At 44.6% G+C, this 15,734-nt stretch overlaps 1 protein-coding gene across 12 annotated transcripts in view; it reads right to left on the bottom strand.

The window, feature by feature from the left end:
- The window catches only part of POMT2 (protein O-mannosyltransferase 2), a 38,778-nt gene extending 23,044 nt beyond the window's left edge, over positions 1 to 15,734 (bottom strand). For 11 of the 12 annotated variants that reach the window (XR_008823305.1, XR_008823306.1, XR_008823307.1 and 8 more), the window contains exons 1-12: positions 15,490 to 15,734; positions 14,723 to 14,807; positions 13,818 to 13,922; positions 12,536 to 12,644; positions 11,880 to 11,988; positions 10,037 to 10,196; positions 7,389 to 7,495; positions 6,374 to 6,456; positions 5,167 to 5,276; positions 3,222 to 3,288; positions 2,254 to 2,323; positions 756 to 834 (exon numbers count right to left, since the gene is read on the bottom strand). Coding sequence is in view for 2 of the 12 variants with exons in the window: in XM_056347896.1 (XP_056203871.1) it covers positions 756 to 834; positions 2,254 to 2,323; positions 3,222 to 3,288; positions 5,167 to 5,276; positions 6,374 to 6,456; positions 7,389 to 7,495; positions 10,037 to 10,196; positions 11,880 to 11,988; positions 12,536 to 12,644; positions 13,818 to 13,922; positions 14,723 to 14,807; positions 15,490 to 15,734 (1,329 nt within the window). In the remaining 10 variants the exon portion in view is untranslated. Of the gene's footprint in view, positions 1 to 755; positions 835 to 2,253; positions 2,324 to 3,221; positions 3,289 to 5,166; positions 5,277 to 6,373; positions 6,457 to 7,388; positions 7,496 to 10,036; positions 10,197 to 11,879; positions 11,989 to 12,535; positions 12,645 to 13,817; positions 13,923 to 14,722; positions 14,808 to 14,839; positions 15,182 to 15,489 lie in introns of those variants that run through there. The other variant, XM_056347898.1, reaches the window with a different exon arrangement.

The raw sequence follows: 15,734 nt of genomic DNA, 5'->3' as shown, positions 1-15,734 counted from the left end.
CATGCAAACATACCACAGGAGGAAAAAAAACCCACAAAAAAAAACATAAAAAAGGGAAAAACCCAAACAACTAGAAGACATACAGAATCAAAGCACTGCAAATAGGAACTTCTGAAACTCTTAATGGTAGCAAAGCTAAACAAAGGAGCCCAGGCTACCCGTGCTCAGACTTCACAAGAGAGATTCCCCATCAGGAAGAGATGATTCTAGACATGAGCAACCACTCACAAATACATTTGTGTCTTGTCAACCTTAAAGTTTTTTGCTTCCAATTCAAACTTCACTGTGGCTCAGTTACATTTTAAATAGGGGTAACTTGGCTGCTTCACAGAAGGGGTTTAGGCAACAGCCCCTTGCGTTTGGAAATTCAGCCTTCAAAGCAGATTTCATTTTCGTGATTCAAAATTCTGTCATCATTCTGTCAAAAAAGCGACTTGTCTATGTGACGAGGCCAAATACATAAAATAATTCTTGTCAGAGCAACTTCAAGGTTGTTCATTTTGGCATTTCTGGAGTTGAACGCTGCCAAAGCCAGACTGGCAGTAAAAGCTTAAATTTTTTTCTTATCTGCATTCACATTAAACAGACCTTAAACATGAGATAAGATACTTCATACCGAATCATCTTCTCCTCCAGTATGGTAGATATACATCTACCACCTTGGCTAACAAACTAAACAAGCAAGAATAAATCCCGATGGCACGGTATGAACTCTCCCCAAAAGAAGCTTTTGTTTTATCTTGCCATTTACTTACTATTCCATAGCCAGTGACCTGGAAATGCTTCCTCGTCAGGGGAGCCTCATGCTGGTGACTGTGAAGATTTCTAGAAGTTCTGCAATGAAAGTAAAAGTCAAACCTCATTTTGTTTTTATGTCTCAGTCAGTTTGTGATAAGAACTTCTGTTGGAGCCATGCAGGAGCTGCCAGCGTTTTGCCCACTGAATTCCAGCCAGGGCCGGGCAGGCCGCGCCTTCACAGCCACGGGCCTCCCCCCACGTTGCTCTGAGGTTATGCCACACCAGGCAGGGCCAGAGGAGGAGGAGGGCACGAATAAATCCAACCTACCACCTCCAAGTAGAAAAAACATGGCCGGTTTTGTTCGGTTGGGTGTTTTTTAAAATGAAGAGTAAAGGTGGGGGTAACCAGCCTGCGCTCAGGAGAAGCGGAGCAGGATCCTGACCTCCCCCGATGATCGGTTTGGGCTCTGAGGGGGAAGACCGTACTATTTATTACTCGGGGGGGGTAAGTGGCCCCCATTAGCAGCCCCCCGCCCCGGCAGGGCCCGCTAACCGAGGCCGGCAGAACAACGGGGCCAGGTCCCGGCCGGCCCCTCCTCAGCGCAGGGCCCCCCCCCGCCGCTGCGGCGCGCGCGGCGCACCAGCGCCACCTGCCGGCTCCTCCCCGCAGCGCCGCACTGTCACCTCCCGCGACCGAAACCGAACCAGTGCTGCCTCATCACCGTGTCACCACCTTCGTTATCATACATTCCATTGTATAACCCAAAATTTCAAGGTGGGTTTTTTTGGAGGGTTTTTTGTATTTTGTATTTTATATAAATCTTAAAATCGTTTTGGAAACCTAAGCCCTGGTCTGTGACCATGCAATACTGAATATACATGTGATTTTTCCAGGCTCATGAGCTTAGAGCTTCTGTTAAGAAATCAAAGCTGCAGCATTGTGGCACAGTGACATTAGACTAGGTGAAGATTAAATATCAAGCCACCAGGGCTTCCTTGCTTCCGCCTGCGTGCTCCCTGCGGAGAGGGACGGCTCCAGCTGACATTTCAATTCCAAGTGTTTCACTGCGGTGAGCTCAGCGCTGTTGAAAACTTCAGCTGGATACTGCCTATGCACACAGGAACAGGACACTCGCGCTACACGGACAAAAAAACCCACATCCTATTTGCCTAGAAAACTCACGAGTGGGGATAGACAACAGAACGAGGGTTTTGAAATTGCTTCTTTGCAGAAGAGCTACCCTTAATATTGCACAGCTCAAGTCCCTCTGCTTCTTAGGTAGGTATTTCTAATCAAGTTGCGCGGTTCTGTTAAGTTTCCCATTTAACAGACACCCTTCAAAACAAACCGTAGGAGAAGAACTCCATATACCCCACACTCAAAATGCAGATATACAGACACCTGTCACACAGCCTGCTTGTGCTGGCCTAACCACATAGCCCTCCAGCAGGACAAATCTCCCACTAATTCTACACAATCACAGAATCTCTTTGAATCCCAGAAAATGTCCTTACTCTTTATGCTCCAGACGAATAATATCTCCGTGTCTCACAAATTCCACAGGGCTCGAGGGGTCTGACAGATCTGCAGAAAGAAGGCAAACTAATCATATCAATGCACTGACAAACCTATCGGGGTCTTAGAACATTTCTTGGGAATGCTCGTGCCTCAAGCTGACAACACAAGGTAAACTGATTTGTCGACTCTAAGCTTGGTGTAAACCAGTTTACAGTTTGAAGACCAGCCCTGAGGGCTACTCCAAAGAACATGACCCCAAGCAGCACATACTGCCCTTAAATAAAGAGGATGCCTGGTCAGGCTAACTGAACACCAAAACTATATTTATTTATTTATTTTATTAACTAAAAATGATTCTTGCAACACTGATTATAATTTTGTTATATCTAACTTATTCGCATTTTTTGTTGTTTTAGACAGCTCTTGTTAATTTTTATATACACATGTTGCAGGTGAAGAAAGGAAACTCTGCCAGACCAAACACTCCTCAGCTACACTAGAGGATACTCTAAAAGAACAGATGTATGTACAAACCATAGATCCTCACGTTCAGTATTCTCATCTTGTCTCAAGCAAGCACCCATGCAAATCAGTCGACCACAAGATATCAGAAAGTACCAGAACCCATCTTCTCCAGGACCCACAGCCACAATAACAGATTCCACAAAATATTAACTAAATTCAGATTAATTTCCTCTTATTTGCAGCCCTACCTAGCTGAAAAGTTGTCAATGCAACCTTCAGCTGAGAAAAGCTTCTTTACTTTTAGCTGTACGATCTGGAGAAAAAAACCCAACTCACGGTAGACACAAACTGTTAACTGAGATGAAGCCAGATTCCCCTTGTTCTTCCTTCTCTCCCCCCTCATATCCACAAATGATACTGTGCCCTAGAGGGAACTCAGAGTATTTAAGTGAAAAACAGAAGTAGCAATTATAAAAGACATTTTACTGGTATTTGTTACCTGTATCCAAATCAGGTTTCTTTATAATCCACAGGTTATTCAAATCTTTATGCAAGTAGGCAGTGACCTGAAAGCACAGGATAAATTATTTTACCAAACAAGAAAAAAGCTGTGATAGCAGACACACATTTGCCAGCATACCAAAGTCCCAAACGAATGCACCAGTCCCATGGAAACCCTGGGATGACTTTTATGATAGTGCCCATAGAAAGTCAGGCACTGGCCACTCCTTAACCCAGATCGCACCTTTTGTTCAGCGTATAGCCCGTACACTCAGGAGCATTACACGTAATGGCAGTTCACACACATCATGAGTAACAAACAGCCTCTGACCAAACAGCTTGACCTCCTCTCACCCTACTTCAGACGCTCCTCCTACAACAACAGGATATCCAAACCTGACCTTTTTGAATAATCACTGACCAGTCAGGAGATAGAAACAGCACTGGCTTTACAGACAGACATCACTAGTAGACAACAGGCTGCCTGTGACAACCATAATACTTCTGCCAAAAGATGCAGGCAAGGTAAGGATTCAGGGATCAAATGTTAAAGCCACACACGTTACCTAGCTAACCCTTACTGGCTTGCTCAGTCTCACAGAGTAACTGCTCCTACTGCTACCATGGCCAGGAGAGACCACCTGGCCCCAGGGTGCTGCCCCAGAGAGCAACCTTCCCAAGCAGCATGAGGAACCGTGCCCACTTTGCTCGCCCTCCTCTTCCAGCAGCAGCAGCAAGCCCTGCCCTGTGGGACCCTAGCCCAGCAGTACCAGACCTGTGCCTGCCACTCAGGTGGGATGGCCCAGCGGGCAGGTGAGAGGCAGAACATACAGGAGTGTCTGAGGTGTAAATTCCCTTCTCTCCATAGGCCCCTACCCTTGCTTGACCTCCAGTGCAGGGAGCACAGTTCGGGAGAATCTCCACCTTTTCCCACTTACCCTCACAGAAACTCCCATCAGTGTCCTCTCTAAATCCCCCCTCCCTGCTTTTAGCGTCATAAAGAACGCTCTGCACTCAAATTTTGCATATCCTTGAGCTAGTTTTGGTATGACATCTCCATCTATGATAATAAACATCAATGTCAATTTTTGGTTGGGAAGAACAGCACGAAAAGATTGAGACAAAGCTGTCATTTCTGAAAACTTCTTCCTCACCACACAGACTGAAGGGAGTTAAAAAACACTTGTTCTTCTCTGGCAACTTCCTTTCAAGGAGCTCAGAGCAATTTTTAGACACTACCATGCAAAACACAAAACACATCCTGGGAAAGCTGCAGAAGCTGCAAAGATTTGTGAAGCTTGATGATGGACAAAAATAAGAAATCAATATCTGTATTACTTAATTAGCAATACTTACATGATTTCTGGTTTTTACTTTGCTTAATCATTTGTTCAGAAGCCCTTAGAGAGTTCAGATAGTTTCATTATGGCTAGCTTACTGATGTACAGATATCTAATTTAATGAGCAAAGCCTTACACACTCTTTGGTGACAGATGAGGAAAGTAAGACCTAAAAGGAGAATAATCCATGTAAAGTGACAGAGGCCAGTGGCAGGAGTGAAAACACCACACAGTCCTGTTGCTTTTAAAAGATAGCAAAGAAACCTGTAAGATAATTTATTTGTATTAAACGTAAGTTTTACAGCCTTCCTCTCATTATGGAAGATTATTTTTAAGTCCTCTTGGCCTCCATCTGTGGAGGGTGGTCTTGGTACTACAATGAAGCCTTGTTACTCTAAGTCACCTCTCTGGTGCAAAATGGTAGGCTTTCTTCCAGAACCCTTTTTACTCACAATTTCCAAGCCAAGTGCACAGCTGTGGCACCAAGAGGGCAACAGATGATAAGTAAATACACAGCTCCTGTCACAACAGCCTCTAATGCTAAGTGCAATGGGAGCAAGTCAATGGTTGTAGTCAGAGGCAGCAGTACCACAGCACACCAACCTGCTGCTGGCGAGCCCCAATGCCCTCCGGGTAGAGGTGCCAGTGGGAGTGAAGGTATCCTCCTGCCATCCGAAGGTTCTTCATTGTGACAACAGACCCATACGCCAAGTCTACACGGGAAGGAAGGAGGAAAAAAGACAAAAGGCAGCTCTCCTATAAATATTCCCCCCTCCCCAGCTGGTCTGCAGTGCTCTGATTAGGCATGCATTCTGCTTTGTTTTAATGAAAGTTCATTTCCTGTTTGACACATTACTCCAAGCAGCTCATTGCAAGCTTACCTTCCAGCCCCAACCACAATTCAGTAAAACTGCTACATAACATTTAGCTGACACACTTCAAATTCTCCCATCTAGTTTTAACACAAACGAAAGTGCTAGTTCTTCTGTAATCTCAATAACGAGAGGTTTTGGGATTGCTTTCCATAAGAATATACAGTCAAATTAAAGCACTGTCAAGTTTGAAAAGCATGTGACTACTTGGAAGCACCCCATCACCCCCATCCCCTACAGCAATACAAGAGGGAAGGGAGGCAAGCTCCACTGTCAGCGGAGCTGATCCTCTCCCTGGCTGAAGACACTGTCCTTCACAGCCTCCCAATACAAGTCTTGGAGACTGGACCTGATGCTCTTCCAGCAGCAGAGCTCTGGAGCAGGGCACAGCCAAAGAAAAGCTGAACTAATCAGAAAGCTGTATCATATTAAAGGCTCAACAGTCCCTAGCCAGCTGAGGATTAGGGAACAGCCATAGAGCCATCTTCCCCCTAAATTCACATGCATGCTGAATACAACATAGCTGAACCAGGGGTATGCTGTGTCACAAAGGAGTTGATAGTTTTCATTTACACATATTTTGGAAATAAACCACACATCTGAACACCTAAGGTGAACAGGACAAATTTGTCTCAGGCAACATAAAAGCCAAAAAATAAGAAGATGCATGCACACAAAACTGTCAAATTCCTCAAAATGGCACACTTCCCTCTAGAAGGAATACAATGAAACAGCTAGTGATGGCACACTAAGCAGTGTTATTTTCATCCTTTTTCTTTTCTGTTGATAACATAAAACTGCAGAGAGGAACAACATGGATCTGACCATGACAGTATAACCTGCGCTGTCCTGCACTGAATCATAAGAGACGCTATTTTTATTTAAACCCTTATGCACACTGACAACACTCAGAGCGGTTTATTCCTTTGGATACTTACGCTCTGGAACAGAGACATTATGAAGATTGTTCCCAATCAGCTGGGACTGAAATGCTGAGCTGAAGAAACCATCCCCAGGACCACTATAAAAAGAGAGCAAAGAACGTGACAATTCAAGGTCTGGCAAAACAGGCATACAAAGCCCTGTCACGCATTACCAAATTGTGTTTACAGAAGGAAAACGATAAAACCAGACATGGCATCAGGAGAAAAATGACTTTCCCTTAGGTGCACACAACTCTAAGTTGTGAATCATAGCAGACAGAAAGAGTCTTGCAGAAAATTGTCCAGACCTGCAAGGCCTTGAGGTCACACTGGCACTGGACAAAGCACCATCGACCATCTTTGGAGGTGTTCTTACGACAAACTGACCCACTGTCAGGTTAGATCTAAGAAAGACTCTCTCTGTGGCTTCTTAAGCCTCATTTCTGCTCAGAGATTAGTGGTAAGACCAGCTGACAAACTGAAAAATAACAGATTTAATTTTATATTCCTTTTTTATGGTGAAATGCTTATTCACCTCATCTCTTAATGCTGCCATATTACTTGGACGAACATTACTTGGCCATTTTACTAGCTGTTGTGTTCCTTCCGCGTAAAAAGCACTCCTTGGATGAAGGCATTCAGAGAAGAGTCCTCCCTTTGGGTACACTCAGACTTACTTTTTTAGTCACAGCCAAAGCAATTACTTTTTTTTTTTCCAAATTTCAAAACTAAAAAGAATGGAGTTGAGACACTTTCAAGGTCCAGGCAGAGAGGAGGAAAAAACAAGACAGAGTTTGGTTGGGATACTTGCTTGGCATTTCATAAAATCTCAAGTTCAAATTCAGTTTCATTGCCAGTTTGGCCAGAGCCTTTCTGTAAGAATAATGCAGGAGTCTGGGAAGGGAATTAAACAAAGACACAGCTTGTGGCTGTGCTTCTGACACTGAAAATGGAGAAATCCATAATCAATAGCTTTTAATTCAAAGCAAAGACAAGTGATTCTTCTTCTGGAGAAAACATTGTGAAATACCTTTTATTTAATACTGTAAAATGAACAGCAAACATAGCCGTGTAGAGGGCAAGCGGGAGCAGGATGAGGCAGAGTACACGAGCCAGTAAATGCTTCCCAAACATGACCTGTAACAAACACAACCTGGATCAAACAGTGCAGCTGCGGGAACAACTCTGCTCCTTACTTCACAGGATTTTGAGCAGCAGTCCTATAGTTGGAGCTTGCCGTGCAAGCAAGCTCAGCAGGCTGCAGAATTATCTTAAAAAGGCCTAAAGAGAGGTAAAAGCTTAGGCAGACCTTGCTGTGCACCTCCAAAAGCTGGAGCTGTGATACCCTGAAATGTCAGAGTCTTGGGAGGAAGACAATAACAGGTAATAGGAGAGTTTGACCTTCCAAAGCACCGAGCATCCCTAACTTTGGCAAAGGTGGCGAGGCAGCTCCCACTGACAATACTTTGAAAACAAGGACCTTAACTTGTTTACCCGAGTGGTACAGATTTTGATACAAAAAAAAAAAAAAAAAAATCACAGCAAGGACATGGCTTCCAGAACATTACATGTCAAAGCTAAGCATAAGGGAAAACAGAAATTTGTTCTGCCAACAAGTCTCCCAATGCAAATGTGAATGCAACCACGACTTCTTGGGGACCAGGTATGCTTCCTTCACAGAAGCCAGCTCACTTAGCAAGGATGTTCTCACACTGCAACTTCTGTGGCTGCTCAGCCAGAAGTTACAGAGAAGTCAGCAACAAAACCTGTGAGTGTTTCAGCTGCCTTTTATTTAAGCCACTTGGAAAGGGGCTTTGTACACAAATGCCCGAGAATCAATCACATATTCACATCCAACTGACACTGCTAGTAGTACAGTAAATAATGTAAAATACAGCATGGGTAATAAATAGCTGTGGGCAAAGAAAACATAGCAAAAACTGCTAAATGTCCGCATCTAACTTCAGAGTGGATGAAGGCAGATGTACTTGCTATCCTCCATATTATTTTTACATGGTACCTATCACAAAATGATTAAGCTAATCATTCTTCCTCCTTTAATACCAGATCCAAAGATTTCCAAAGTAATGGAAAAAGAGTGGAACACATTACAAAACTAAGAACTTACTGAAGTCAACAAAGGAAACAGTTACTCAGCTCAAGTACTTCAACAGAACACTTAATAACCACCGGGCACTTGGAAAAATGCTGATTGATGGTACATAACCAAATTTATGCAGTGGAGAGGCACACAAATTAACCTCAAGTTCCCTGCTCAAAATGACCACGCCATGCTTCAATCTTTGTGAAAAGGTTTTCTTTAACTACAGACCTCAATGCAAATTCAAAAAAGAAAATGCACATAAAGGACAGCGTTGAGCAAACCAGAACAGCAGACCAAGATAAGCTGAGAATTATAGGAATCAAATTAGTCCCCCAAACATTGCATGTAAATAATCATGAGTAGTTTCCTAACAAATGCAGAGATAAGTTATTCGGGCTTTCAGGGGTTTAATCCTCACTTTTTTTTTTTTTTTTTTATTTCTCTCCTCAAGGACCAAGGTTGCCAAATAGTTATTCAGAAAGCATCTACCTTCTGGAGTAAATTTCTTTACATATTCTAAAACTCAGGGGCTTGTTGCCTTTGCTGCCAGCAGCTCAAATGAAATCACTGTGCAGTCGTCTGCTGGCAGAAAGCTTAGACATGATGGATTTGTTCCATTTCAAATGCAATTAACTGACTTTGCTCAAGAACTGCTTCTCTGGAGCTGGAACATTGCATCTTTGCAGCCCATATCGATTCACATTTATCAGAGAAAACAAATCACTGCAGGAATAGAAGTCCCCCCAAATCCCCACTGTTTATGACACAAACAGGACAAAAAAAACAGTACGTGAAAGAAATGAGTTTTCAAGCCTCAGAAGAAGCTGAAACAAGAGGAGAACTGAACACATTTTAAAACACGTGCTTGAAGAATCTGTTTTCCTGCTGATTGCAAGACAGCAAATGGTACAACAAAGTATTTCTCCAAATAGCAGATTTCACAGTCCCCAAATATAAAATGTACGCTAGCAAGTCTTCTAAGAACTAAAATGTGTGTGAAATCAAGCAGGCTATAGCTGCCTTCACCCTCAGGACTGGCTCATGATGGACTATAGCATACTACTGCTATGTGGCCTGTGCCCTCTTACTCTCATGAAGCAGCCTGAGCTTGCGCTGCTTATGCAAACTAGGTGCTGCAAGACACAGGCATGGCTGCCAGGCAGCACACACTCCTCTGAGTGTCATCTAACAGTGCTGGACAACATCTTGCTGTTGATCCTGATGATGAACATACAGCCATTCCCCATAAGCATTTTTAGCCTAGATTGAACTAAAATTCATCCAACTGGAAAAGTAATAGTTTCTCTCAAGAACAAGCAACAGCCTTTTTGCTGTGCTCTTATGACATTATATCCCACTAACATGTGTGTGTTTGGGTTTTTTTCGAATGTATGGCAATAGTTTTTCCACTATAAACTTCAGTTTTAATTACCACCATCCACCTCAGATGCCCCTGTTGGCTGCAGGCAGAGTATCACTGTTTGGCTAGTTACGCGGTTGTCAAAGACTAGGATAATTACAAAGCCAACAAAACAAAGAAACCCTTAACGTAAAGTAAAGGTTTTGACACTCACCAGTGACAGGCTGAGGTTCCCCAGCAAGTCCCATAGGTCATAGATTGTGTTCAGGCCAACCAAGAGGACTACAAAAAGGCCAACAAACTTTACGCCCATTGCCCCAGCAAGGTTCACGCCAGTCAGACTCAGCCAGAACCACCAGGAAGCAGAAAATGGCCTGCAGGATGGATAAAGGAGGTCACTAAATAAACGATGGCTACATGAACGGGCATCTGTGATAAGAAAAATAAACAGCAAATTGGTTACCCTGCAAAGTTACATTCCATCTTCTCAGGAGCCCATGAGGAATAGAAAGACAAGTTTTTCATTAATTCTAGAATGATGCAAGGATACTGCCTTCAGATACAGACTTGTGAAGTCTTGATACAGGCTTCAGAAAGGCTCAACACTTAGGCCTGGGCAGCCCTACATGTTCCCCTTTAAGGAAGGGAACAGACACCAGGTATAAGACGAAATACTAGTCTGAGAAAGTCTGACACATGGAAGATCTGAAAATAGAAACAGGACTTTTGCTCCATAAAATGCGAACTTACTTCTCTCAGAAAGCTAAGGATGTGGGGGAGAATAGGGAGGGAAGAGTAGTCACTCCTCCTAAAACAGAAAGGCCATAGTGGAAAACATCTACCCAAAGCACAAACAAAAGCTACAGCAAAAAGCAAACAAATTAAAAACTAAACAATTGAACCACAGAGAAAAGATGACAGCAGAATTTAAAACCCTTTTCCTACTGACTCCTGATGTCTTGACACTTGTATTTTAACTAAACAAAATCTCTGTGACTGCTAAGCAACACAATAGCTACAGCTGGCTTTCAATTTGCATAAAATTAAAGAGTTAAAAAACAGGATTAGCTCTAAGACATGAGAAATAAGTTAAGGTCAAAGCACACAGAGCTGATCAAACCCTGCCCTGTAACTTAGTGCTTGCACTCCCTGGGGTATGTGTTGTAGATGACCGTGGCCTTGGATGGCCTTACATGACACCACAGGCTGCGTTTTAGCCATGTGTGCTGTAGTCACGCTAAGAATTTATATGATCAGTTCTTGAATATTTCATGAAACAAAACCTGCTCATATAACCTTTGTTATATTGCTTTTTGTAAACCTTTATGTCTTTGAATTCCAGATGCATCGTGGGGAACCTACTCTGTACAGCTGAGCCACAAAGAAGGCTTCCAACATATCCAAATACCTATAAAACACCACCCTCCTCTAGATGGGTCTATAGCAAATATCCTCAGCAACTTGACTACTTTATTCAGAAATATCCTGGCTATATTTCCCTCAGATTTTTGGTATCAATTCTCTAACACCAACAAACTACACTATTTACCACAGCTAGCAGGATTTTGTAAGTGCTTACAGGATCACAGTCACAGATGAACTGTTTCTCCAGCCCGAAGGCAAAGGGACTGGTTCTAGATAACAAATTAATATTTTTGCCATTAAGGTGCAAAGCCTTGAACAGGTTACAACCATCCTTCACTCCTCCTCCTCTGAACTACAACACCCTACACTAGCTTTCTCTCTTGTCAAGTTTTAAAAAGCTTTAACCTTCATTTTCAAGATTTGCAGTTCCCTAAACACTTATTTCTGCTGAAATTTCCTTTCATGCTAAAATAACCTATTAAGTCTCTCTCTCTGTTTACCCCAGCCACACCACCTCTTCCTAACTTCACAAACCCAGATAACTAAAAACTTCTCTCCCCTACGATGAGCCATTTTCACCTCCAAATTTCCTGAAACAATCTCATCTCAGCCATTCACCAAATGGCAGACATGTTTTAGTACTCTGAAAGTTGAGTACTTAAAATTTAAAAAAATTACCATAGTTATCTTACCTATTCGCACAGCCGTTGCATTTCACCATACTCAGAACAGCTCCCATGAGGAAGAACATGAGAATGGGATCCAGTAGAATATATTGGGACAAAGTAATACATCCTGTATCTGCAAAGATATTTCAGATATTACCTATGAAAAATTAATATGATGGGTATTTTAAATCTCTGTGCCTCAGTATCTGTGTGTCCTCACAAAACTCCAGTTGGGTTAACTCCATTTGCAATGTTAATTTCTCTACTGGGCTCAATTCAACAAGGAACTTTACTCATTTCTTACTGAGAACTCTTCCACAGTAATGCAGTAGGCTGTTAGATACCTCTATAATTCATATGGGAGACATCAATACTTCATTAGTGCACAAAGTCATTCCTGACCATCCACCTTCTAAAAATTCTTAAAATTGAGGTAAAATGTAGTCCAATGCTGTGGTCGTGCAGATAACAGAACTACCTATGAACTAAACAAGACTGTAAAATTCTCGAGGGGACCACCAATTAAAAAGACTCATATATAGATAAAGCAGAATTACTCTGCCTCTGGGAACCTCTCTCATTAACTCCAAGATCCCCTGGCTAGGTAACACACAATAATCCAGAAATAAAATTCTCTGAACAATTAACCTGCTCAATTTTGCTGTAGCAGGAACACCTACCAAAAATAAGGATGAAAGCTGTGAGTAATGCTGCTGGCAGTGACTTTGACAGTTCCAGCACTGTGAGGTAGGCGAAGGGAACCAGGCAGGAACCAAGGAACGCACAGAACTGCAGAAGATAATGATCATGGGAGAAGTTACAATCCTGCCCCAAGGTGAATATACACTCACACCCTTTCCCTTCCTTCATCTTCCACACCTACCAACAACAGGAGGTGTTGCAGTAGCTGAACTGACTCACTAAGAACATCAGATAAAAGCCAAATGAACAAAGACACTGTTCAGAGGACAGCTGCTTGCTCTGTTCTGTAGAGGCATCAGTTACAACAGTCAGTCATTCTTTTGCTAGACTACATCAGATATTCATTAAAAGATATGTCAAGTAGGTGCACTACACATCCACCATACTCAATTTATTTTAACAAGATATTAGAATACGAAATCTAAGAACAGAACACACCTGTACCTTACATCTTTAGCAGACCAGTATCACCTCCCCTACAGAAACAAGGCTGAGGATAGTTGCAGAAGAAAGAACAGAAATCAAAAGAGAAGCAAGCGGCATCACAGTAGAATGTGTTCTCTTCAATTTCTGGTTTTAATACTTCTCCCTCCTGTGACTCAGAGAAATCTAGAACCATGAATTACTGGAGACCTGGAAACTAAACCAAGAAAATATGCCTTCCCATTTTGTATTCTTCTTTCTAGGCCCTAGCACTTGGCCACTGTTTCTTCTTTTAGCTCGTGTTAATCTGCAGTCAGTGTTATGGCTCTTGGTCTTCCTAAACAGCAGTACAGCCAGGGTTTCAGACAGAATACCACTCTGAACAGTAATTCCCCCCACCTCCATCAGCTTACTCAGCTCAGTGTCACTGGTGGTGGCGGCAAACTGCAGGTGGCAGTGGATAATCCTGGCTTTTTGACATCCTTGGCTCCCCAGTAGAGCAGCCAGGAACAATGAACGGAGCAAGCAGAAGCCCAGGTTCAGCAACATTCCCTTTGCAGAACAGGCAAGGTATCTGTCCCACTCAGAAATGCAGTCCCACTAATTAGCAGCAAAGGTTGCCCTCAAAAATCACTTTACTTTCTTACCTGGCCTCTCACAGCCAGATATTAAAGACTTATTCACAATACAACCACTAATACTTTTCTAAGGTGCTTAAAGACAAGGCACAAGGCTAAACAGACATCTGATCCAAAAAAGATGTTCTTATGACATAACACTCTGTACTGAAAAGCACAAGAGAGCCAACCAGCTTGATACTAGCCTGTAGAACCTTACCCCTCTCATTCCCACGTAGTTGTGCTGCTCATATCTGTCTCCTGGCTTTTGGAAAGGAAATGTGCCATCATATCCACTAAGGTAGCCAGCAAGTCCAATCAGCATCTGAAAAGGTGACAAAATTAGGGAAATTGCATTGGAGGAAGGAGCATCCAAGCCAACAGCAGGTGAGGTTTTTACAGAAGCCAAGTCTGATCCAGAGGATAACCACTTAATCCAGACACATCACCCAAACAAGAGCTTATGTATGTAATTGATATGCATACATACTGCCCTTCGTCTAAAGGCAAAATCAGAAGGGATCAGAAGGGACTTTGGCCGCCAGCTGTAAGGATGACTGCAAGCTCAAGAGAAATACCAGGTGTGGGATTTAGCCTAGAGAATTCCGTCTCTATAGATTCTCCCATAGCTCCCTATTCCTATCATTTAAGGAGGCTCAGCCTGAAAGGAAAACAACCTTTCCAAGGCAGGAAGAGTGTATCTTCATCCACACTGCACACTGTTGTTTGAACAAGTTCTTTGATTACAGACTAGTAAGTCAAGGCTTTCAGGGTCCTTTGTGGTAGGCATCTCATTTGCACACAAGCTACCAGGAGCTGCTTGGTTCCTTTTAAGTGTAGCCTTCTGTTACATATCCCCTTCAAACCACAAAAGAGCCGCTTCATTGTTCAATTCAAGCCCTTCAAATACCCACCATGCGACACTGTTTCATTTTCCTACATTCAAAGTATTTTCATAAAGAAAAGATGCAAGCTGAGGCTCTGGATACTTAATGTAAACTACCGTAACACCAACAGTTAGGAAAGGTACTGGTGTTCATCACATCCATCTGCCAGAAGGAAGGGGAAAAGTTTTGTTGGCCCACTTCTTTGGCTTCTAAAACACGTAACAGAAAAGCAGTTTACCTTCCCCAGAGGGGGGTGGACATCAAAGAAGAAGGTCCGATTAATGTAGTAACTGCCCATCTTCCCAAAATGAGTTTCATCCCAACTGGAAAAAAGAAAAAATAACCAACCACCAACCTGCTATAATGCTGAAGACAGTAAAAAAACTCCAGGAAGGTCTTTTTACTCATGTTTTTCATCGTATAGGGGGTTTGTGCCATACATTTGGCACGAGACAATGTGTTACATTCACTGGGAAATTGCAGCGGGTACTTCAGCAATTCTAGGCAGCGCCCTTTTTATAGAGTTTAGCACCCAAAACCTCCAGCCTGCCCTTGTGACGCCAGATTGAGTTAAAAGACGTTAAAGTGTCAGCCTGCAACCCACCGATCTCCCAGGCGGCCCCCCTGAGGCCTGCTCCCCTCTCCGCACGGTGTCCCGAGAGACGCGGGGAGAGCGGGGCCGGGGCTGGCGGCGGGGCCGGGGCTGGCGGCGGGGCCGGGGCTGGCGGCGGGGCCGGGGCTGGCGGCGGGGCCGGGGCTGGCGGCGGGGCCGGGGCTGGCGGCGGGGCCGGGGCTGGCGGCGGGGCCGGGGCTGGCGGCGGGGCCGGGGCTGGCGGCGGGGCCGGGGCTGGCGGCGGGGCCGGGGCTGGCGGCGGGGCCGGGGCTGGCGGCGGGGCCGGGGCTGCCCTGCGGCCCTGGCTCCCGGGGGCCCGACGCGCCCCCCACCCACCCCAAGCCAGGGGTTCGGGCCCAGCCCGCCGGAGGGGCCCAGGCCCCGGCCCGTACCAGACGTGCGGCGGCTCCGGCAGGCGGTAGAAGCGGGAAGCGAAGCTGAGGAGGGTGACGAGAGCCAGCGCGGCCGAGCGAGCCGCAGCGGGAGGGGTGGCGGGGCGCGGCGCCGCCGCCGGCAGCCGACGGGACTCCCGGTGCCGCAGCGGTCCGCCGTGCGGGCCCGCCCCGGCCTGGCCGCCCCCCGCCGCCGGCATCCGCGGGGCTCCGCCGCGCGCAGCACCGGGCCGGGCGCGGCGCAT

The sequence above is a fragment of the Falco biarmicus genome, chromosome 7 (assembly GCF_023638135.1).
Source record: "Falco biarmicus isolate bFalBia1 chromosome 7, bFalBia1.pri, whole genome shotgun sequence".
Classification (NCBI taxonomy): domain Eukaryota; kingdom Metazoa; phylum Chordata; class Aves; order Falconiformes; family Falconidae; genus Falco; species Falco biarmicus.
The sequence above is the reverse complement of the archived record's forward strand: the minus strand, read 5'-3'. Positions and strand labels throughout refer to the sequence as shown.